The sequence below is a fragment of the Drosophila virilis genome, chromosome X (genome assembly GCF_030788295.1).
Source record: "Drosophila virilis strain 15010-1051.87 chromosome X, Dvir_AGI_RSII-ME, whole genome shotgun sequence".
Classification (NCBI taxonomy): Eukaryota; Metazoa; Arthropoda; class Insecta; order Diptera; family Drosophilidae; genus Drosophila; species Drosophila virilis.
In genome coordinates this window covers 27,934,053-27,959,662 of record NC_091543.1, presented here as the reverse complement: position 1 = coordinate 27,959,662, position 25,610 = coordinate 27,934,053, and the positions used below count along the sequence as shown (strand labels likewise).

At 41.9% G+C, this 25,610-nt stretch overlaps 1 protein-coding gene across 3 annotated transcripts in view; it reads left to right on the top strand.

The window, feature by feature from the left end:
- Drak (Death-associated protein kinase related) overlaps positions 1 to 25,610 on the top strand; it is a 60,953-nt gene that overhangs the window by 32,762 nt on the left and 2,581 nt on the right. For all 3 annotated transcript variants that reach the window (XM_002054998.4, XM_070210259.1, XM_070210258.1), the window contains exon 3: positions 25,216 to 25,428. In XM_002054998.4, the coding sequence (XP_002055034.2) occupies positions 25,216 to 25,428 (213 nt within the window). The remainder of the gene's footprint in view (positions 1 to 25,215; positions 25,429 to 25,610) is intronic.

Sequence of the window (25,610 nt, the reverse complement as noted above, 5' to 3'; positions counted from 1 at the left end):
TCAACATTTAACATGTTGTCAAACTGCATTTTATTCCAATTGCGCATTTTAATGGCAATTTCTGTAATCTGCCAACTTACATGAACTTTGACAGTTACTTAAAATCAACAATTTAACATTAAATAATTTGAATAGAATATATTATAAAATAAAAAAGGCGATCAATAGTCTGATCAACATTGCACCGAATGCCATTTAATGTTGCCTGAGTGGTTTTTATTTGCCAAGCACCATCCATTATAACCACTAATCAGCCAAGCAGCCAAGCACTAAACCATTTGGCCACTATAAAAAACCATAACATAGTCATAAAGTGCTTACAATAATGGCAACGGCAACAACTAATTTAGAACAAATGGTTTTAGCTTGAAAAACTAAATAACACATATATACATATATAAATAAGTAACAAGTGAGAGTGCGCTCCAGTCGGGTGTGCCCAGCTAGAGGATACCCTGAACTCAGCGTCTATCGCTTGCTGCTGCTTCTTCTACTTCTCTCTGCTGCAAACTCTCGATTAACTTTGCTGCTTATAGTCCGATTAACAAGTTCCGCGTATGTCCATGCATAGTTTGCAACATTCTAGCTCTAACATAGTACAGGGTATCTATATAGTTGTGCCAACAACTTTGACTTGATTTTGTTTTACGACATTCTGCTTTACAGTCCGTTAAGTCCAGGTAACAGACTGATGACTTTCGGTTGAGAGAGAGAGAGAAGGGGGTGGATTGCTCGCATTGTGTGCTTGCTTGGTCAGCGGGGCGTGGCAGGCGGAGGTCGCTGGGGCGTCTAACAAGCGGCCTTTGTTAATTTGCCGACAATAATAATAATAACAACAACAACAACAACAACTAGGGGCAATATTTATTGTCTTGGCAATATATTTATGCAATAATTGCATCAAAGTGGTGCCATTAATTATTTTTTTGCCACGCTAAATTCCGCGTCACCCTACTTACACAGCCCCACGCCCGTCTGCCCCTGGCCCAATCATGCCATCTCCCACGCATCTTACCTTAAGTGTGGTTTGTGTCCGCGCTAAATGAGCTGCGATTACACAACGCATGCTGTTCGGGTTGTTGTACGCGCTAAGGCGCCTGCTGCGTATTGGCCGCATTTCCAACGGTGACCAGTTTACACCAAGCGCGAGAGACAGGGAGGGGTGTGTGTGTGTGTGTGGTGGTTATTTGAGAAGTGGAGGGCAGCTGGATTGCAGACATTGCGGGTGGTCACCGCCCCAAAGCTCGAGTTGAAGCTGACAGCAACAGTTGTTGCTGTTGCTGCTGTTGCTGCTGTTGCACACGTGTGCTGGTCATTTGGGGGCGCGGCAAAAGTTCTCGATTTTGTAGCCAAAGTCGTGTTGTTTTCCATAAACGTAATTTGATTTCGTCGTCAGAGGCTGTCTGTCAATAAATGCCGCTAAAGATTTTCATACAGTTTCCTTTGCCTCATTTCGATTTGTTTCTCGGCTTGTTGCGCATTTTATTTAAATTGAAACCTAACAAAAACAAAAGCAAAACGAATATATATATATATATATATATATATATTAAATAAAATGAAACCAAAGAAAAAAGCGCTTTGAAGTTGCGCCGACGCCATAACGAGCGGACATTTCTGCTTCTGCGAGCATTGCTAAATGCAAATTAAAAGACGACAGCAACAACAACACGAACAACAACAACAACAACAACAGCAACAAATCACCCACAAGACTAGCTAGCTGCTCCCAGGGGCTGGGGAGAGGGCAGGGAACTGGCACTATATGGACATGTTATCACACCAATACGAGTGCCCCAACATGGAAGCGACTCTTGTCAATTATGCGTCGATTCGCTACGAGCTAAATCTTCTGGGGTGAAGCGAAACTGGCCACACAGCTGGGCTACATCGGCTAGAGCAGGCGACTTGTCAGTCAGCCTAATTCAGGCGCTACAATTGAAACTTTCATGGGAGTAAACGTGCTCTAGTCGGCAGTGCGCGACTAGGAGACACCCTATAACCAGCTGTCGTCATAAATATCCTGGCGTGCACTAACAGTACATGCCACACATACATATATACTTAACAGCTGGTTACCTTAAGGAAAAACTTATTGAAATAACATTAAAGTTCATTTTGCGATCCCACTTAATCTTTCAAGGATTCAAGCTCAAAATCAGTTTAGCTCTGATCTTTTGTGGAAACGAGGCGAGCTAGATAAAAAAGGGAATTACGTTCCTAATTTCTCCAGCTCTTTCATCCGATTTCTCTCAACTCGAATCGAACGATTTTTGTAAAGTGCATTTACAATTCGTTGTGGTTCGTTCAAGTTTCAGGTTTGCGCCGCGTTTGTTGAGCCGCCGATAACAATGTGACTTTGTTATCGTTGCAGTCATGCCATGACACGATCCTCGGCCCCAGCAGCCCCTCCTATACATATGTATGTACATATATGTGTGTATATGTATATATATGAGTGGAAACTAGCGAGTTGGTGGGGAATCTTAAGCGAGTCTTGCGACGACTGCGGCGACGGTTGCTGCATTTTAATTTATTTCGTTGTGCCATTTTACGCAAATTGAGGACAGCAACAACAACAACAACAACAACAGCAACAACAATAGCAACAACAACAACAACTAGTACCGCAATGCGGGCGTATATAGTATATTTTTTGTATATATGTACTTGTAGTTCTTGTTATTTGATAAGAAATTGTCATTTGCCTTGATTACCAAGAGACTGCTGCAAGTCGACTGCAAATGGTAATGTGACTGTGACTGTGATTGTGACTGCGACTGTGACTGCGACTGTGAAAGGAACATGATTTCCTTATGCTTAAATGCTGTAACCCTAGAGTATAAACATTTGAATCTACTTTAAATACATTTAATGCATTTTCATATATTGTATTTTAATATTTTATCTTAAATTATTCTCTTTACAGGTAAGCATCCAAAAAAGTTGAGCATTCTTATTCAAAAATGAACTAAATGGGCGCGTAAGTTAAGAATCAAATATATTAAGGAACACAAATTATATGTTCCTATATCTATAGCACACTCACAAGCAATCGAACCATTTATTCAAGATTTCATTCATCTTGCAAGTAGCAAAACTTTGCGACATTTGTGAGTAGTCCGAGACAGCCATACACCAGAAAAATAGCAGAAGAAGAATGTATGTACTATCAGACGAATGTATTTACAATCGGACGAATGTATCTACTATTTTGTGGCACAGATTATTTTCAACAAGTTATCAAAATTATTGAAGATCGTTCTACTGTCATTTAGATATTCATATAGTAGAAAAACTTAACCGGATGCGTGGTTTTTTATCTCAACAGGGCTTCGATCCCTAAGCTAAAAACTTAAGGCAGTCAGCCAGTCTATCTAAATGGATACCATAGCATAGATACCCTATTTATTCCAGCTGATAAATAATGCTCTTTGATAAGGAATGTTAATAGATGTGCAATAGGATTTTTTAATCAATTAATTAATTATGTATATATTCGTACACCAAGCTATTAAGATTCGGCAATTGCGAACACTCTGTCAAATAATGATCTGCCCTTTGTCTGCCTATAAAGTACATTGATTTGTAACTCTAGACAACTTTGGGGCTGACTATACTTACGTATGCTCATCAGGCCACGCCTCCTGCCAACTAAGTGTACCTCCCCGTATTTGTTGGGCTTAAATTGTGTTAATTGAATTTGCTAGCTATTTGTGGTCACGTTTTTGCAGTCTATGTGTTTGAGGGGGGGGCACGCCCACTATTTACGTGATTCGGTTGCCCCTCCACCTGCCCCTGCCCTGCCCCCTCGCTCATGAATGCCAATGACACTGCGCGCTCCTAGCTTAGATCTCCAGTCAAGCTGTTGCGCAAACTGTTTAACACAATTTGGCCAGCAATTGTTAAGTTGGCTATTTTTTAATTTTGCCACCTTTTGCTGTTACTTTTGGACTTTTATTATTATTAGTACTTTTTTGTTTATTTTTTGTGGGTCAACGGCAATTCAAAAGTTAACGCTAATTGGGAGTCACAGTTGTCTGTCGGGGGTAAAGATATCAGGCGGTGGAGGAGGAAGTGTGGGGGGGGGGGGGGTGTGTGGCTCAAAAGGGATGGGAAGTTGTCGCCGAAATGCTTTTCACTCGCGCGCTGACCGCAAACATTTTTTTTGCCAATGGCCAATGTTGATGTTGCTTAACAAAAACTTTTAAAGGTACACACACACACACACACACATTCATCTTGGTCTTTGTCAGTTCTTGGCCTAAATGTTTTGGGCCATTCGGCTCGTCTCTCTCCCTTTCTCGACCAATGTGTGTGGCCAGTCGCGATTTTTATTATAAAATAATTGACAACTTGTGCGCTTTTATGGCTCGAACAACAATGAGAGCAACAAAAAGTCGTCTCAAGTAAAAGCGAACCAGCTACAAGATGAAGAAGAAGCAGCAGCAGCAGCAGCAGCATATAAGAGAGCGTAACAGAAGAAATGAAAAGCGCAGCGAAAGGGAAGGACGTACGTGTCAGAGGCGGGTAATGCGGATGAGTGTAGTAGAGTGGAGGAGAGTAAAGGGGGAAAGGGGCGCGGCTAGTAGAAGGAGGCAGGCAAAAAGTAGACATCAGCTGCATGTAGAAGTCGCGTGGCTTGAAAAAAGAAAGTATGCAGCTTGCAGAAAAGAAAGACTGAGAAAAAAAAGCTCGCGTAGAAACTTTCTGTTTGCTACATGCAGCCAAGAAGAAGAGGAAGCAGCGTCAGCCGAAGAAGAAGAAGAAGAAAAAGCAGACTGCAGACTGCAGCCAGACGCATCGAGATGCGAGACAGAGTTTAATTTCTAGATCTCCGTTCTACGTGAGATCTCGATGGTCGAGAGACCCAGCCAGAGCTGCAGCTCGGCTTCAAGAATCGAACCAATTTGAATCCGGAATTTTGAGTTTTATTAACCTGCCATGAACCGTACTATATCGAATTAATTGGATAGGCAACAGCTGAACCAAATCTTGAGCAAATCATATTTGCTCCCAAAACTAATTTTTGTTTTGTGCATATTAAAAGTTTTTGTAGTTTCAGAATATGAAAACTGAAATAAATTGAAGTTAAAAATAAATAAAATTAAATCAAATTGGATTAACCAAGCGTCAGATCAACAACTGGCTTGGGTTTGAACCATGAACCGCACCGCAAATAGCCTTAGTTTTCTTTTCTCTTGCCCCGTCTGCGCCTCTTCCCCCCACCCCCTCTCCACGCGTCAGCTGAGTTGCAATTTAGCTTTAACAAAATTGACTTCGTCTTCAATATTTTTTTTGTTTTTTTACGCTGTCTACTTGTTCAATAATAAGTCAGTTTTATTAATGCCACACTACCGTTTGCCAGTTGCCCAACAAAATTGCATGAATATTATTTACAACAAGTTGTGTTTGTTGTTGTTGTTGTTGTTGTGTTTTGGCGCTGTATGCGCCTCTATTATATAATCGGAAAATGGGCGTGACCGGGGCGCAACACACACATCGTCAGCGGCTCTCGTAAGTGGCTTTTGAGTCCAAAACCAAAACGCACAATGGCTATGACAGCAACAACAGCAGCAAAATCAACAACAGCAACGAAATGAAAGTGCTCAAATAGCAGATACCCTGTAAAACACATGGTTAAGTGCTGCTGACTTTGAATCGAACCGCCCGGAATGTCGGTAAATTATGTTGCCCTAATAAGAATAAGAAATGTGATAAAGCATGTTTTGAGTCCAACTCTCAAGCTTCAGAAATAGAGAACAAAGAAATATGCAGATGTTCTCTAAATGTAAATGAGTTGGAATGGAAGGCAACATCGGGGAAAGAGTTTGACTCTAAATCCACTCAGATCAGGAGAGATTACAGCTTTTTAGACCCTTTTTCAGAAGCCCTTCACATTCGTATTATATGTTATGTTGGCGCCTAAAATACCCCATTTGGTGTCATGTTACATGAACAGGGTATATACGTTTAACGTGCAAAACATTTCATGGTTCAATGCCAAACGCTGGCCAAACCCAAAAGGAAACATTTCAAGTTACAGCCACGGATTGGTTCCACAGTTGCTTGGCTTGTCTTAGTGGGTCTTGGTAGGTGGCGCATAGCTGACGATTAGCTGACAACGGTTGGGCAACCTGTCAAGAGGCGCTCAGTGGGGGGGAAGGGTGCTGTCGGGGTTGTTCAGCTCAGACAAACGATTGTCGCTTAGTTGTGGTAATTATTATGTCAGCGTCCGAGACGCCGTTTGGAGAACTGACTGAAGTGGACAACCGACACCGGCTGGTGATCGGTGATCGGTGATCGCTGATCGGGGAAGGGTGATCGGTGATCGACGACGCCAGCGGCATTTGCAATTAGCTGTGATTTGCATACGGCACACAGATCCGGGGAGTGGGCCGTTGCCCGAGGGGTGCTCAAGAATAGACAACAAAAGTGAATCTAATGCACATTTACACAACTGTCGCCTGGCAATGTTTCTTGCATAGCATACTCCCAATCGAATTGCCATTTTGCCAATCAAAACAAAAGTGACAACGTGTTCTATTTCAAACTACTTAGTTGGCAGCGCCATAAGTCAGTTAATCCGACCCAGCTATGCGCTAAGACTAGCGGGCAAGTTTTGTTTCCAAATAAATTTTAGACATTGTTTAGCCTCCTCCTCCATTCATTGCCCACCCGTGGGAAATGAAAATCTTGCGAACCTTACGTCTCAAATGTCGTAAACAAAATTGTTTAGAGAAGTCTGAAATCGATCGGATGGGGGTTGCCTTGGATTGGTCTTAAGCCCTAACATACCAATTTTTCACGCTAGCTTGTGGATTTAACAAAATGTATGAAACACAACTCAAATTAATGTTCGTGAATATTTGGTGAAAATTTGCGAAAGCACGTCTTATATCATCGGAAAATTCAGCATGCAAGCTGCCGACCTCTCACGGTTCAGTCAGTCAATCAATCAATCAGTATGTATCTGTATCTGTGTGTATACAGATTGTGCAAACAGATAGATTTCGCAATGGCAGATCTATAAATCAGCTTAATCCATTGGTATTCAATAGCTGAGTACAGCTCAGGGACGTCCTTTCAGTCCTGATCAGTCAGCCATTCATTGATTCCATAATATGCCCACTTGAATCAGATGCCTCTGGAAATTGAAATACAAGAAGAATAAGAAGAAGCAGTAGCAGTAGCTGTCGTAGAGCGAGAGCAAAACAGCGCGCAGACAACGCGTTGGCGTCGCGCTGTTTGTTGCTGGCGCCACTTGGGCAGCACACACACACACACACACACACACATTCACATACGCACACTCACTCAGACACACACACAATACTCAACACACCAACTATAATTTGTTAACTAAATTGCCGCATGCACAATTTATTTACGATGCAAAATAATTAATCTGACGTCTGGCCAAGACGATGGAACAATGTGGGGAGGGGGCGTGCGGCTGGGTCGTGACATATGGGGGGTTGTGGGGGAAGAGGCTGGGAAAGGCATTCGGTGCGGCACCTGAAGGACAAGCTAATCATTTGCCTTGCCGCCAGTTGTTGTTGCTGCTGCGGTTGTTCTCTCTGTCGGTTATTGTGTTTCAGCTAGCCGTAGATACAGATTCGAGTAAATATACAGCTATAGATACAGATTGAGTATCTTTGAAATAGCTGCTGATATTTGCAATTATTGTTGCTACTGCAATCAAGATTGGCAACAGTTAAAAAACATCAAGTCCTTACTATTCAACAGATAAATCGTTTGGCACGGATACATCTATTAGTACATTTAGATAAATTATATCTAAAACCATAAAACCTTGTTAGAGTTAGTAGCAAGTTTGAGTTCTTAAATTCAGCTTTAAGCTGTTTACAATTTTTAATTGTTTATTTGTTTTCTAAGTTGGAACTCAATTCTTATACCAAGCCTACATTCCTAACGTAATTTATGTAACCATATATAGACTATATTTCAGTCTATATCTTGCCTAATGACTATAGATAAAATGAACTAAGTACTAATATGTTTCCCAGCTGCGAGCAAGATGTGGGCTCTATTTTGGACTAGATAATGCCTTAGTAATGGACTTTTTTTAAGGAAAATAAAATACAGTTTCTTACGTTTCCCTAGACGTACATTTCGATTAAATGTCCTAAAATGGTCAACTTTTCGCTGTCGTCTATATTTCTGGTATAAGAGGTATACGACGTATATACTTTCTTAAATTCGCATATAAAAATATATAATTTTATAAAATTAGTTCAAAATGAATGAATATCAGTTATAGTTGGGATTTGTATATATATTTTGTACTTTAAAAAAGTTGTTGCTTTTTATATATTCTAATTTTTTGAATTAGAGTACAATCCATTGAGAAACACAAAATGTTTTGATACGTCACACTAGTTTCCTCATGCTCTCTCACTCACTCTCATTCTCTCCCTTTCTCTCTCTACCCTGCTCTTACTATGTCTCTCTCACCCACTTCAAGGCCGCTTCCAAGCAGCCGCAGCCACAATGAATGAAAACATAGACAAATGACAAAGAAAATGAAGTCGACGAAGAAAACTATAACAATTTTCCCCTTATAAATTATGCAACATTTCCTACTTGCAACGAGAGCTATTAATGTTGTTGTTGTTGTTGTTGTTGTTGTTGTGGTTGTTGTCATTGTTGTTGTTGTTGTTGTTGTTGTTGTTGTTGCTTTTGCTGGGCTCTTGCATAGCCAGTGTATTTTTTTGCTAAAGGCGTCGAATTGCGGGCCCTGCAACGGCGGCAGCCGGCTAGCCACAAGCGGATGGATGCCACAGCAACAACAACTTCAAGAAAAAGAAGAAGCAGATGATGATGGTAAAAAATGCGGACACCGCTGCGAAAGTCGCGTTGCGTCGCGCCGCGCCGCACAACCGCAACACAGACAATTGCAAGCAGCCACGGCTAAAGCAAAAGTGTTGCCAATTGTTGGAGCTGCTGCTGCTGCTGCTGCTGAGTTGGCCAACTCCATTTTGGGCCACAACATTCCATTGTCTATTTTGTATTGCGCTTTGTCTTTGGCCGCACTGCCGTCAGGCCTTCCCTAACTAAGTCGGCCAGCCAATCAGGCAGCTCCCTAGCCAAAGCTCTCCCACACTTCAAACAACACAATATCCCCCACGCCCGACCCTCCCAGCCAACTTTAAACTGACTAATATATAACATTGTTGTATATAACTTTTCCTTAGCCAAACGCTGTGAAATGTAATGCAAATGTTGCAAGCCAAGCAAAGGGTTTCTCTCTGAGCTCCAGACCCCAAGCGCCCCCACCCCCCCTACCCTTAGCTGACCAGCTCTGTTGTTGTTAGGCAGGCTAATAGAAAGCCCACATAAAAGCAATAAACAAATCAGGCTACAAAAATTCGTTAAAATAATAAACGAAAATTGGAATTTTAATTACAAGAAGAAGGATTATTTAAAATAAAAAAAAAAACTGATACACTCCCCATATTTACGCCTGCTGTGCGTTACATATGCCTGGACAAAATGAGAATACCCTCTGCAAGGGTATAAAAACTGCCAAGAAAAATGCTTAAGAAGTTGCTGTTGTTTTTGTTGTTGTTGTGTTTATTTCTTGGCTCAGTCGCGATAATATCAACACACACACACACACACAAAGACAAAGATAGCAATAGGCGCGGGTGTCAAGAGTTTGGCGGGTGGTGATGAGGGGAGAGAGCGGCAAGCATTGGAGGCGGTGGCTCAGGAAGAAACTTAAATTGAAATTTAATTGAAAAAATGGCGACGACAATCGAAGAAGCGTGGCAAAAAGCAAAATAAATAAAAATAACTAAGAAAAGAAGGCAAACGAAAAGAATGAAAGAAAGAAAAAGAAAAAACGAGCTAAAAGCTATGAAATGTAAAGAAAACCGAGCCAAGAATAAATAAACATTAATTTGTTGCTGCTTTAAGACAAATTTTTACTATAAAATGCGCGCGTGTGTGCGTGTGTGTGTGTGCGTGCGTGTGCCTCGCTTCAATTGTGCATATGAATGAAAAGATCGTGCGCATGAATGAGCATGGAGCATGGAATACGAGATGTCTGGGATGGGGTGCTTGGGGCACGGGAAGCAGCAAACGGGAACACATTGTGCCACATGACGAGCAGGAGGTAGAAACTGTTGTTGTTAATTTGTTGCTGTCTGGGCGTGTGTGCGTGTGTGTGTGTGTGTGTGTGTGCGTGAATGAATTACAACTGCAGTTGCGATTGCAGCGTATAAACACATGCACGCACACACACACACCCATACATGCATAAATACATTAATTCATGTATGAATGAAAAGCTATCGATGAATGATCAGTGATCAATGATCAATGAGCTGCTTGAATGACCAGCGACAAGCCAAGCTGACAAACACTTTAAATCGTAACTCTATAGAGCAAGAATGCCGCATTCCATGGATTATTGATTGATGATACTTATTAGACTGATTAACGATGGATCTATAATACATTTCGTAACTGTGCTGCACTTCTTGCCATATCCCTTTACAGCCAAGCATTGGTTTCGACCTTTTTTTATTTGTCTGCATATACAAAGAGGGCGTTACTTGCGACCTCTATACATAATTGTCATTCTGCGAATCTGGTTGCATTCCAGTTCTTAACTCCACTGAAAAAATATATGAAAAACAATACCCAAAGAGATAATAAGATAGTCTAAATGTGTCAGTCGGTAGAGCATTTTAATGCCAGCGCCTGTCATTCACAAGAATTATCTCCATCTGTTAATCTTAGCTTAAGCTTGTCGTACATATTTTTCACTTAAGATTATACTTTGAAAAATTCCCAAAGCAAGATACAAATATGTTAAGTTGCCTAATTAATTGTTGATAATAACAAGAGCTTCACACCAAACGCTAGTAATTCCCAACAGTTCTTTTAAATTCAAATAAATAAGATAAAGACCAAAGAAAAAGAATTGATATATCAATTATCCCACATTAATGTCGATTACTATTTATCGAATTATTTTTTTCGATAAGTTTTACGATTAAAGGCCAAGCTTTGCTATGTTTCCGATTGGATTACTTTTAAAGGTGCTGTGTCTGCAATTAAATAACGTTAAATTTGTGTATTGATCATTGTTGATCAAATGTCAAATAAATTGTTCGATAATAATATACAAATATTCAGAGACTTATCGACAAATCGATATCGATAAACATGAATGCATCTAATCGGTGTTGCAGAAACAGCAGCTGCTCTGTAAACAACTGTACTCATTGATTGAGTTGTTTCGCTGTTGTCGCTGCGAATGGACAAAACCATTGAGAAAATCCACTTGGACAACCTACTGCTGCTCCTCCAGGCCTACGCCATCGGTTGACCCATTTGCGGGGCAGCGATCGTGTCGGCTTGCCCTGTTGTTGATGTTGCTGCTAGAACGGAAATAGCAACGCGTGTTGCACACACACACACACATGCATACAGATAGAGGCAGAGACAGACAGATGCACACCAACACACTCATTCAGAATGCAGGCACATGTAGAAAATCTTTACGCATGATTTTGCCTCATTTTGTTTGCTGCTGCTCGGCAACATAGAAATGCGGCAAGAGCAACAGCTGCGACGTCACGCCAATTGACCCAGCCACACCCCCGCCTCCTTGACATACGCGGCCTGCATCCGCTGCCTGCTGCTGCTGCTGCTGCATTGATTGGTTTTACAGCGCAGCACGCACGGCTGCGGCAGGGAGCGGCAGCGGAAAGGAAGCGGTACATGGATGCTACGTGACGAGCATTAATGCAGCAACCAATTCCGCCAGCGCCAGCTCCTCTCATATTGTTGCACACACACACACACACACACACACACACACACTCACACTCACACACTCAAGTGCGCCGCCCTTGCGTCCGTGCGTAATGAGTCCAATGCCAGGCGGCAATTGTAAATTGCAGCTCTTTGTTGCAAGTTGTGGGCTCAACTTGAATTTTATGGCTGCCTTCAATTAGCCAGCGACCAGCAACTTTTCTGATATGTTGCAACAACAACGGAAATTCAACTGCCGCCAAAAAAAAAAAAACCAAATCGCCCACCCACCCAACCAGAGCCCAATTCAAATACGAGTCGAGTTGTAGCAGCAAGCCGTCTGCAAACTGAAAACGATTCACTTTTACTCGAAACAACAACAGCGGACGTCGCAGATGCCACAAAATGCAACATTATCGGCATGTTGCAATGTTGCACGTTGCCACAACAGCGACTAGCTAACATTTTTCTTTTGTTTGTTTTCTTTTTTTTGCACTTTTTCAATTGTCGTAAAGTAAAAGTTGGACGTACTCAGCTGCTGGCCTGGTCAGCCACATGTTTGACCCATTTTCAAGCTGTGCAACTCCTTGACTGGCTGACATCATCATCATCATGATCATCATCATTAGCAATAATATTATTATTATCATCATGATTGTCGTCCTCATCATAATGTTGATGATTAGCTGGCCATGATTTTGGTCAGTTTGCCTTGTGGCGTTGACCGTTGCCAGTTCCTCAGCTCCCATTGCCAGTTAAAAGTTATAAAAATAAAATATAAAATACATACATAAAAAGTAAATAATTATTAAACAATTAATTTGGTTGCACGGGGCGTGGCATTTAGCGAGGATAGCACAAATGAAATTCCGACGTGAGTTCTACGACCGCTCAATTGACCGTCTAAATGTGCAAGGTTTTCGTTGTGATTGTGTTTTAATTGCGTCGACAACAGATAATGCATCGATAACTGCAATCACGATCGATTAATGAACACACATTGATGACAGAGATATAACACGGACAGCCGATTTATATATATATATATATATATCGATAGTTACAAATCGATTCGACAACAGTTTCGCTAAGAATCAGCAGCACATCGATAACTGATGCGTCGATAGGTGATAACAATGGTCAGTTTAGTTAACTTCAAATGTAATGCCATGGCTGCAGACATGTACTGGGCATTTCTCGATTAATTTTCGATGCCAAAACCTAGGTATTAAATAGATTTAAATGAAGTACCTAAGTAATAATTACAGCTATGCATTTAAGCATCGATAATTTGATTGATGCAGACATGCATTTGGCATTTATCGATAAATTATCGATAGCTATACGTAGCTATTAATGCGATATAATAAAATAATAATAATACACCAATCAATTATTATAATTATACACTTAATTGTCTTATCGCTGAATGATTTTGCATTTGAAGCCCGCTGCCGCTTCCATTGAACAGTTGGCCATTTTAGGTGGCATGCAACGCACGACAGTGCAAATAGTCATAAGTAGAAAGGCGGCCGCTGTCGGCCAGCTCTTAAATCTTAACTCTTTCTTTTACTTGGCCAATGCAGTCAGTCAGTCAGCCAGTCAGTCAGTCAGTCAGTCAGTCAGTCAGTCAGTTAGTTAGTTACTTAGTTAGTTAGTTAGTTTGTCAGCCAAAGCCGGAGACAGAGACGGAGATCGGAGCCAGCCGGTTGCTAGACGGGCTTCCACATGGACTTTGAGGTTGCGTGTCTGCTGTCGTGTTTATTTATTTTTGTTGTTGTTTTTTTTTTTATATTTTTGCGCTTTTCATTTTTTTATTATTATTGTTGTTTTTGCATTTATTTTTCTAATATGCACACAATTTATTTGTATGGTGTATCGTGTCTTTTCTTTCACGTTTGTATTTGTATTTTCTCGCTGTGTTTCAATTATGATTTTCTATTGCATTAACCGAGTTTATGATGACGGGCAGTAGTGCCAAGTGCAGCTGTTGGATTTGCTTTTGGGCTTTTGCATATTCAACAGTTAAATGATAAATTCCCATTTTTGGTTGACTTTGTCGGCAACAATTGATGCCTCAGCAGCTGGCCCAAGCGCAACTGCTATGTGCATTTTCTCTTCATTCTAGGAAGACATCGCAACAGCATGCCGCGCCGCCTGCCGCTCCGCCTGCCGCTCCGCCTGCCGCTCAGCGTGCCTTTCGGCCTGGCAACAATTCAATCCGGCATTTGGCTCTTTCTTCACGAACTCGCCGGCCATTTAGCGGCCGCTATTTATCAAGCCACCCAGTTGGTCGGCGATGGGCAGAGCCGCCATGTCGGGTTCTGGCTAAAGAGACACGCTAATGGCTCAACTAACCAGACGTAGACGTCAGTTAGTTGCAGTCCAGAGACGTGAGAACCTTCTTGGCGGGGCCAATGGCCAAAGCAATTAACAAGCAGCGACAACAAAGTCGCCCCCCAGTTGAAGGAGGGCTATGGGGCGGGGATGCATCGACCCAAGGCTGCATTAGCTGTCTTAACCCTCTCCGCTCTCTCTCTCTCTCTCTTTCTGTGTGTGTCTCTGTCGCTGTCTACTCTCTATAAATCGCGCATTGTATTTCATTGTGCGATAAAAGTTGGCTGTATTCAGTCGCCGGCTTCAAACGCGAGGCGAATGAGCAGAGTTTTAAAGCCTTTTAACAACGAAAAATTGCTGCCATGAATTTCCCACATTTTCCGCAACGCGGCAACAACAACAACAAACTCGTTTCCATCAAAGAGAAAAAAAGTCGACTTTCAATAGCTGCCCAATGCCCCCCGCCCCTTGCCCTCCTCTACTTCCCAACTCCCCTCATCTTCGCTGCATTCGCATTCATGTGTGAAAAACATTTCATTTCCACTTTTCCCATTTTATTTTTTTTTTCATTTTTGTTTTTCTTTTGGATATTTCTTCTTCTTGCTGCTTCCCAGGCCTCGCATGACAACAACAACAAAAATTAGCATAATTGCAACAATGGGGAGCAGCGTTGCCACCACGTCGAAACTGCGCTGCACTCTTGACCTGTCCCGTAGCCAGCTAACAGCTAACAGCTACAGCTGCCAGTTCCCCAGTTCCAGCTCCAACTCAGCTGCAAAACTGCCTGCCCAAAATTGCAGCCATGCTTAGGCTGAGGGGAGGGGCGAACCCGGTGCGGGTGGCAGCCAAACTGGTTTAGTCATGGCATATTTTTCAAACATATACACACAGACACACACATTTTAATGCATTTTGATGACTGTTTTAATAGTGTGTGTTAAATTTGCGCTCTCGCTCTCTCTCTCTCTCTCTCTCTCTCTCTCTCTCTCTCTCTCTCTCTCTCTCTCTCTCTCTCTCTCTCTCTCTCTCTCGCCCTCCAACTTTTAGTTGCTTCATTTAACTGATTCACTTCTTGGCGTTGCCAAAGAAATGCATTTTATTTAAAAAATTTGTTAAAGACTTGGAAATCCGCTTGAACTCAATTTGGCTACATTTGTTGCTGTTGCTGTTGTTGTTGCAGCCTTGGGCGTCTCGGACACTCGACTGCAATTTGATGCACTCGCATTGGAGGAGCCTTTCCCTTTGCTGTTGTTATTGTTATTATTATTATTGTTGTTGTTGTTATTAATACTTTGACTTTGGCCTTTTGTGGTTAACATTATCCAAACAAAACGCTTGGCACCCACAAAAAACGCAGTTGATTGACAGAATTGGGACGCATAGACACGCACACACACACACACACACACACACACACCATTTGAAATCTGCATGCGTGAAACTTAACGAAGCGTTAAAGTTCAAAGCGTTAAATTACATGACGAACACTGAACGCGGTTGGGCTAGATGCTCGGGTGGGCGTGGGGGTGGAGGTGTTGGACTTTGGCTAGGCGAAGCCTTGGTTTTGACTTTGGTCGCCATATTATTTTATTTTTTATTTTTTGCCAGCATCATCAGCAGCCCACACACGCAACATGCAATAAATATACCAACAAGCTAGCAGCGACGGCCTTGAAAGACCCTTTCAAGTTGCCAACCAGAGAAACGCGAGCTCGATTACATCATGAGGTCAGCAGCGAGTAGCCAATAACCCAACTTCTCGGAAGGCAGCAGCTGCTGCTCTTGATGATGCCACAGTGCAGAGCGCAGCGTTGCCACTTTGGCTGCCTGCCGAGTTTAACAGTTAGCAGCGGCACTGGCAGCATCATTCTTAGCCGTGACTCATACAATGGGAACGCTTCTCGGCCGCCAGTCAACCAGCCAGCCTATATGCACCTACCCAGAGAGCATCACTTTCTTATCCAATGTAAGAGCAGCCCCGCCGAACCCCTGCCCACAAAAATATGTCTGCTCGGCACTGCGTCACCTGCGTTTGAGTTGATGACTCAGCGCACAGAAATGATCAGAAGCTGCTGTTGTTGCTGTTGTTGCTGTGACTTGGCATGGAATTTTGTGCGCGCCTGATTTGATTTTTGTAGTTTTCGAGTATGTTTTGGGCATTTATTTGATTAGCTTTGAAACTTATTTAGCTGCAGCCGAGTGAGTCAGTTGCCTAGTTCGTGTCAAACAAAAGGGCAAAACCTGCTGTAAATCGAACCTTAAACCAGATAAGTTGGCTCAAGTAGAGCCGTACTCTCGACCTAAACCCAAAGATCATCATCATTAAACATCTTACATCATCAAAAATAAAATGTAAACATATTTTTGGACATTTGAATACGTACGAAGGACTTAAGTAATCCGAAAGGTTTATATTTTTGTAACAGTTACCGATTCAAACTGTATACAAAACGAAAAAACGAGTTAATTTCTTGCAGTACAAACCCCAAAGTCAAAATATGAAATATGCAGCTAGACATCGAAAAGAATCCTCAACCAGAGTGTGTTGTCTAACCCAATTTCCAAGTGTTATGGCAGCCGAAAAAAAAAGACAAGGCAAAATCTTTTTAAATCTCTCTCACATATATATATTAAAATATGTCGGCGCATTAGTTGAACTGTCGATTTGGGAAGCTTATGTAACGCGTAAGCGGCTTATAAATGCCCCATAGTACTCCACATGCAACACGCTGGACCCACGCTGGATGACCAGCTGGACAACACGGAATTTGGATGACCTTCACTTGCAGTCGTTGGACCGCACGATACTCTGTCTCTGATACACATACGCCACATAAACCAGCTGCAACAGCTAAAACAAAAAAAAAAAAAACAACAATTTTTTTTAGTTATGTTCATTTCCAAAGAAACTCAACAATGCTGAAAACGTCTCGAAGACTGCATTCACTCTGCATGCAAAGCAGCAGACGTCTTCCTGTGCCCCCTCAGCGTATATCCGCATTATCAGCATATAACATAATGGCAGCAAAAGCAACAACAACAACAACAACAGCAACAATTATAATGACAACAACAACAACAACAATAATCATAAAAAATAAATACACATCGAGGTACATATACTTTTACATTGTTTGCATAAAGTTGTGAAAAGTTTGTTGTTATTTATTTTATATACCCTGTACCTCTAAAAGCATGGGGTATGCGATAGTTATGTGTCTGTTAACAGGCAGTAGATGCAAGAACTAGTTTTAGCCGACTTGATTCTTTTGAATTGGAATCAAGAATTTCAAATGATGTGTTGCACTAAAAACATCTACATTTATCGATTGTTGATCGATAGTTTTAGCCATTTTTTGATCGATTCAATTGTACACAGAACGTTTAGAAATAATCGATAGCAGTGACTATCGAATATCAATAGTTTAACGGGGCTTTGAGCACAAACTCAATCGAAGCTATCGAGTGAGACAGGTATCGATAGCTTAGCAGCGACTTGAGTGTTTTCGTATCGTGAGTTGGTTCGATCGATAACAATCGTGCACTATCGATAGGCTTACCACTAAAATAACTATGCAAAACATATTTTAGACATATGCACACAGGGTATTTTTCTATTGGTATGTTGTCCTATAGAGCCGCTGCTGCTGTTGCCGTGTTGTGTTATGTTGTGTTGTTGCTTGGCTTAGCTGCAAGACCTTGATTATGTGCTGATGACACGTACAACATGTTTGGGTCTGTCCTCAAATCGCTCGCACACGTTATTTTCATGGGGTCTATGTGGCACTTGGGGTAAACATTTTTACGATCTTGCGCTGCTTGGCGGCAGCAATCGCCTCAAGTTGTCGCATGTCGCATGTGGCATGTGGCATGGCTATCAATTGATCAGCTCGCATACAGCAACACCCGCTTCATATGGCTCCCACTAACCAGGCCTCCATTCTTTTAATGGACTCGCAGTGAAGGTCGGCCCATAGAGAACTCTAGCCAAATATCAAAGGCAAATATCAGCTGTGGCTGCAACAGCTGCCAATGGCCAATAAATTCGTTTTGCCAGTCTTGTCTGCAATGGTGGCATGTGCGGCGAGTTATGGATATGTGGCATGTGGCAACCATTGGCATTTGCGGGGGCTCAGAGGCAATACATTTGCAACATGGGGCATGGGCCATGGGGCATATGTGCTCTATCTACCGACGCCACAAAGCTTGAGGAATGCGTCTTATCAATGGCCAGACAATCTCAGCCGCAACAGCAGCAGCAGCCGCAGCAACAACAACTGGCTGACAGCTCAAGGATAACAGCAGCTGGAAAATAAAGTCTTGGCAGCTGCCTGCCAATTGCCAGCTAATTTATCATAATTAAAGCCGCTTTACAAATGCACCCAAAGCAATCGCTGCATCGACTGCCGGCTAGGGTAGGGGGGAGGGGGAAGTACTCGGGCGAGCCCCAACGGAAGGAAGGAAGGAGCTCGAGTTAACTAACTGACAAGCCTGACACAATTTCAAGTGAGTGTCGGTGTTGCCTTGGTGTGTGTGTGCGTGTGTGTGTGTGTGTGTGTGTGTGTGTAGCAGAGCAAGGCCTAAGGGATTGACACACAGGACAACCCGTTGTGAGCCTTGTGCAACGTACAGTGCAACAGAAAAGTATGTCGATGGGGCAAATGAAATTATGATATAATCATGAAGAATTTATTATTATTGAGAGTTCTAAAATATCTACCTAACCTGAGCTCATTTTTATTAAATGGTACAATACTTTATAAGCTAGGTATTCGAACCCGGATCCTCATTAGTTCATTATTTGCTTTGATTTAAAAAAAACTCGTGTGACAAAGTCAAATTGCATCTTACTTGGATTAGGGCTTGTTTTTACGACTACATTTAATTGAAGCTTGTAAAGATACAAAATATTTAACGATTTCTTGACCATTTATCTCTCCACGAAAACAGAAGAAGACATATCGAAGATGCAAATTTCGTTTAATTATTGTGCATGTGTTTTTCCTTGTTAAAGCATAGCAATAATTTTGATTTTCTATTGTTTTCACGTCTCGACTTATCGAGTTAACAACATGCTAATCGATAGCTATTGGCTGGTGCAGCTACTTCTTCTGTTTCGAAGCGAGTTTTGAAACTAACAGTTAGAGTACTCTAATTGCTACAAAAAATTTCCAACTGTTTGCATACTGCTGTGAGTCAGTGTTCCTTTGCTGGGCTAGCTTCCTGTCTATGCACAATGGAAATGATGTCAAGTGCTGGAAAGCCCCAAAGGCACACACACAATTTGTGCAGGACAAGTGTGAGAGAATGCCGAATGCGCTGGCGAATATATATGTTTGTCTTTATATGCATATATATGTTACGATTGTGAATAGGTGGATTGTGAATTGTGGATTGGGTTCTGGATGTCGTTGACGCTCTCGTGGCGTCGACAACCCCTTGGAGTGCCTTGACGTGTGCTTAATTAAAAAAGACAACCAGAGCTTTTGCATATATTGCTGTCGTTGTTGTTGTTGTTGTTGTTGTTGTTCTTGTTGTTGTTGTTGTTGTTGCTGCCGCCTTAAATGGGGTTTAGCATATTGCATTTGCAGGCAAACATCATGATTAAAAGTAAACAGCGAAAAGTGCACAATGAAATCCTTGGCTCAAGCGGCGTATGCGTAATTATTTTGCGTGTTTGCCTGACGAGAAAGCAAAAGCAAAAACAAAACAAAACAAAACAAAAAAAACGCAAAATTATTAAATTAATTAAATACATTAAGCGATTGCTGCTGCTGTTGCGTTAAGCGCTGACCAAATTTGTTCAGAAATTTAAAAAATAAAACGCGCGCGACGCCCACGCGTTTTGAGCGCGGTTTCTACATATGCTCAATTTCAATTTTTTTTTTTATATTTAAATTTATTTGTGTATAATTATTTTTTTGGTTTTGTTCGTTGACCAAAAATGGCAACAGGCGTCAAAGTTTTTTCGTGTTTGTCAAGACGCATTAACAATTGGCACATTTAACGGAAGTTATGGATTTCAATTTGTAAAATAGGGAAAGCTGCTGAAATGACATGCGTACAAAATGATTGAAATTACAAAAAAAAAATAAAATACTCCAATACAATCGTAACTGCTCTATAACGCACTTGAATCAACATTAGATTCGTCAAACGCAAATATATTTCATAAAAAATTCAATAAAACCATTCAAATATATAAAAATAACTAAGAGTACATACAAAAAATGAACTCCACATATAAATATTTGTTCTAAAAACAAAATGTGCTCAAATTTTGACTTGCCAAAAAGTTCTTCATGTGCATTCCATAGTGAAGTTTTATCGTAGAGATTATTATTTTTCAATTATTGTTCAAGTTTTGTTCGCTTGCAACCTCATTAGAGAACAGTTTTATGTTCTGCATAAAGTTGGCCTAAATCAATTGAAAAAAAAAAACAAATGTTTACCTTTAATATGTGCATCAAAATATGTTATATGATCAGCTGGCTCGAGTTTCGACTGTACTCAAAGTTAGATTGGGCGTTCAACTGGAACTCGTGTTTGGAACTAACGGGCATTCGTTATAGCAGGGGATGACTGTATCTAGCAAAAACTTGTTTTTCCAATTAGCCAAAATGTAGGAGAACATTTCTTTGAGTTTGAGCATCGCATCCCCGTGAGAATAAAACGTTTTGATTTTTTTTTACTATGTTTTGTCGTACTATTGAAAAATGTTGCACACATTTGCCGGAGCGCTGAGCATGTGCGTCATGTGGCACGGCCTGGGCAATTTAATTGTCACATTAGCGAGCAGGCATCAAATGGGCGACACTGCGCCAGAGTCTGTCCATGTCTATATAGTTAGTCACCTTAAGGGCAACTATTTGCTTGGCTGACAGCCGCCAGATGATTTAACTCGACTGCACTCCACACACGAGACTCGAGGCGACTTGCGGCCACTCTTCTCGGTTCAATGCACCCAGTTGCACTAAAAGCAGCAGCAGCAGCAGCAGCACCAGCAACAACAACAACAACAAGAAGAACAACATGAGGCAAGCACTTTAACCGCACTTTGTCGTCATCCGCATCCTTGTCATCATCGTCATCGTCATCGTCATCGTCGTCTGTCAAAGGCAAGATTCTTCAGCTGTTGTTAAAATGCAGCAAAGCCTGCAAAATGTTATTGTTAGCTTGAAGTGTGGAAGTGTTTGAAGTGCGGGGCGGGGCAGGGGTGGGGAAATGCTACTGAGTGCACTTTTCAACTAGCAAATGCATTTCACCCACACGGAACAGTCGTCGACTAAATTGATGCACACGTCTCTCTCTCTCTCTCTCTCGCTCTCTCATCCGCGCTACGCCTCACCTCGACTCACCTTGTCGTCGCATTTGGGCAATTGGAGCTGCAAGTTGCTTACCTTTTGGCTACTCGACTGCAACACCCGCCTGGCAATTTGCACCTTGTTAACAAACTTTTATTTTAATGTTATTTATCTTATTTGTTTTTCTCATTTGCAATACAAGTTTGCGTAGCTTGACATTGTCGTTGTTCGTGTGGGGGCGCCATCGGCATTGTGCAACTCTCGTATTTTTTGCAAAGTGCATTTAATTTTGTTAGTTTTTCTGTTTCCGAAAACTGACCCGGCACACAAGATGCCGTAAATAGGCTTAATTGCTGGTCGATGCAAAATCAAAATAAAGATGCATTCGTTGATGGCAGCAAATCAAAGACCTCACCAGGCCCAGAGTTCGAAAGGGGACGGGAACGGAGACGGAGACGGGGACGGAGTCGGGCAGCCAAACTCAATTGAGAAAGTAAACAAACAAATCGAATAGGAAAACGCAGCTAACGCAACACTTGAATAATTGAGGAAAAACCCAAAACGGGCGACTATCGAATAGACCATCGCAGCGAAATGGAATAACATTTATAAGCGAAGAGCTCTAGTCTCTAAATGCCCGACTAAATAATATCCTGTAGCCACAATTGGGACAAAATGCTTGATCATATGAGTGCAGTTTTTCTGCAGGTCCGAAGCTCTAGCATGAGGTGTGAAGTATACTAACTGTGAAATATTTTAAATCTCGCACGAGAATATATACATATATCATATCATATCTATATTTATCGATATTATTGCTAATTTCCATGGTTTACTTTCAAATTGTCGAGTGACTGAAAAGCTAACAAAAAATTGCATTGTTAAATGCTTGAGTCATTTAAGTTTCCACCCATTCTTGCGAAATTTGAAAACGATCGATTGCGGCTTCTTCTCCTTGCTCTGCGCTAGCAGAAGCATAATTGACATTCCATTGCTTCAAGTCAGCCGTTAAACAGCTTTGATCTGCAGCAGCAGCAGTCGTCTGTCAAATATATATCCAAGCCCCAATCTGTTGCCCTCGACCGCCCCCCTTTCGCCCTCATTCTCCTCTGCGAAACTATCTAAACACAAACAACGCAAATTGTGCAATAATTTTGCTGCTCCATTCGAAATCTAGCGGCAAAGGTGAATGTAAATATTGAAGCAGCTTGCCTCAATCTTTTTACCACCCCCGCTGTCGTTTTAATAACTCTCCCCCTCCCCCTGCCGCCCGTACATTCCGCTAGCAGCAAGCCGATTAGGCACGTGCACGCGCCGCGCGTTTTGCGAGCGTTTTTAAACGCCACCTTATTTGGTCGTCTCCGTTTTGGCGAACTGAGAATTGTGCGTCACATAGATGGAGCCAAAGCAATGCCTTGTATGTGCCTCTGCCCAGCCAGCCAGTAAATGCCAAAATACCGACTCTGATCGATGTAGCTGATGGTTCCCAAATCTGAATCTCGCTCGGATCGATCGCTGTCGCTGCCAAAGCTGACCATTTTAGAAGCCACTCGATATTCAAATTCACACTTGACCAAAAGTCGCAAAAGCACAGTGGAGTAATTCGCCAAAATTTATTGATAAAAATACCAATCGAAATATGGCGGGTATCTAATTTAGTTTAAGTTTAGTTTCTTAACGAAGCATACTCTCAATTATTGTTACTATAATGAAATAATATAGATATATAATTGAAATGCATTTAAGTCAACAAATATTCTACCTCTCTCCATATGACGGCTTCTTTTTTTTAAGCACTATTTTGCCTATGAGCTCCATAGTATGTGAAGCTTATAACGTTGTCGCGATTTAATGAACCATTAAAAAAGGGCAATACGCGTGGGAGTGGCCGGCCAAACGGCGCAACACAACAACGTTGACCAACCATGAACTCACTCACACACACACACACACACACACACACACACACACATACACACACACATAGTACACACATCTATGCTTGCACAGTTGGTCCGTTAGCCAGAATGCGCCCTGCGACAAGGTTTTTAGACTAACCTTTAAAAGTTCACTAACCAGCTACTGCTGCCGCTTCTGCTAAGAACTGCTGCACGCCCACGCCTCACCCTCGCAGCCAGCCGCTTCTGGTCACATCTCCAGTTCAGTTAACAGCTCAGCTGCGTCATCTGGCAACAACAACAACTTTCAAGTCGTGCCTTACGTAAGAGCGAGCCGCTAAACTTTATGACCGATCAGCAGCAACAAGACTGAAGACCTTGCCCAATTAGTCGCAGTGCTGCACCAAAAAAAAAAAAAAAACAGAAAAAAGAAAAAAGAGAATAAGAAAAAAAGTGTAATTAAATGAAATATAAAAAATAAATACACAAAAGCTGTGTAAATGCACCTGCAACCAGCACGGAATGCTGACGGAAGAGTAAGGCTTGGCAACATGTTGCCAAAGCCAGATGCAAATGTTGCTGGCGCTAATTGAATTGATTGACGCCCGGCTCCAGTTGCGCTTGCCTCTGTTCGTGTGTCTCCATCTGCTGCATGCAGCTTCGGTGCGTGGCAAGCACGAAGAGAATATTTCACCTTAATGGCCACAGCCGCAGCAGAGAACGTTGTCCTCAAGTGGCGACACATTTGACAATTTGTGAATGTTGCTGCTGCCGCATGCTGGGGTGGAGGAGGGGTTCTTGGGCGAGGGGCAGGCAACAATTAGAAACCAGTCCGTGTGAAGGCGACGACAGCCCAGCGCCTTATATCGTTCCTTATGGCATACCCCAACTGAAAACTGGGCATATTGCTCTTGGCGCAGCTTTTGAAATTTTGTACTTCTATTATTTTTCTATACTTTTGAACTGTATAAACTGTGTTCTTTGTAGTCTAACAAATTTGATAAACTGATATTGACTATATAAAATAATTATTTATATAAAAATTCTATATAAAATTTATAACTTATATAAAAATATATAAATTCGTAAGCTTTAAGAATTAATATGCAATCATATAAAAAAAGTTCTGAAAATAATTTTGAAGGCATAAATGTTAATTCGGAGAAGAAAAAAGAATTAGAATTAGAATTGTATATGTTTCATATTATTTTTGAATATATTTATATTAATATGTAGTGTAAAATATAGTTTTATGCCTATGCTGGGCTTCTTTCTTGCTCATGCCCGTTGAAAGAGATTTTGCCTGGATGAAGGCTTGCGTGATGCGTCTTCAGCTTGTTTTGGCGCTGTCTGTCGTGGCTACCGAGCTGCAGCTGCAGCTGGAGCTGGAGCTGGAGCTGGAGCTGGAATTGGACCTGGATCTGGTGCTGTGGTTGGGGCTGGGCTAACTACTTACCGACTTATTTGGTATGCCAGATTTGTCGCTGTTGTTGTTGTTGTTGTTGCTGTTGTTGTTAGTGTTTGCCGGAAGCGCAATTGCTTCATTATGGCACGTACTTTGTCAAAGGCGTTTCGACAACGCGACTTTGACGTCGTCCCACCCGTGCTCCTCTCCCCTTTCTGCTTTCGTAGCCAGCCTTGTTGTCATTCCGCTCTTCGATGAGTCGTTGAGTCACTTTGGGATGTCTCATGGCTGTGGATGTCGCTGGCCGACAATTGGGCAGTCTTTTATGAATGAAACTAGAGGCGCGTGTGGGCCGTCAGTTGCCCGTTGCCAATTGCAGACCAATTGCAGACCAACTGCAGACCAACTGCAGCTGCAGCTGGTCTGGTTTGTTTGCTAGCCAAAACTAATCCGTCGTCTCTCTTTTTCTATATTATTGCAGGGGCAAATTTGCGGCTGTTCGCCGGGCGGTACACAAGAATACCGGTTTGCATTTCGCTGCCAAATTCCTGAAGCGACGCCGACGCGCCCAGAGCAGCGACAAGGAGATCAAGCACGAGATTGCCGTCCTAATGCTATGCGAGGGCGAGGATAACATTGTCAATCTGAATGCGGTGCATGAGACGCGTTCCGACACGGCCCTGCTGCTGGAGCTGTAAGTATATAAGCATAACAATCATAATAATATTAATAGTGGGATGCATCAATCACATCGTTGATTGATTGATTGCCAAAGACTTTTGCAGCAAACGTACAAATACACTAGACATGGCTGATGGTACCTTATTCCGCAGAACAATTTGACCGACTGATTGACTGACTAACTGATTGATCGTC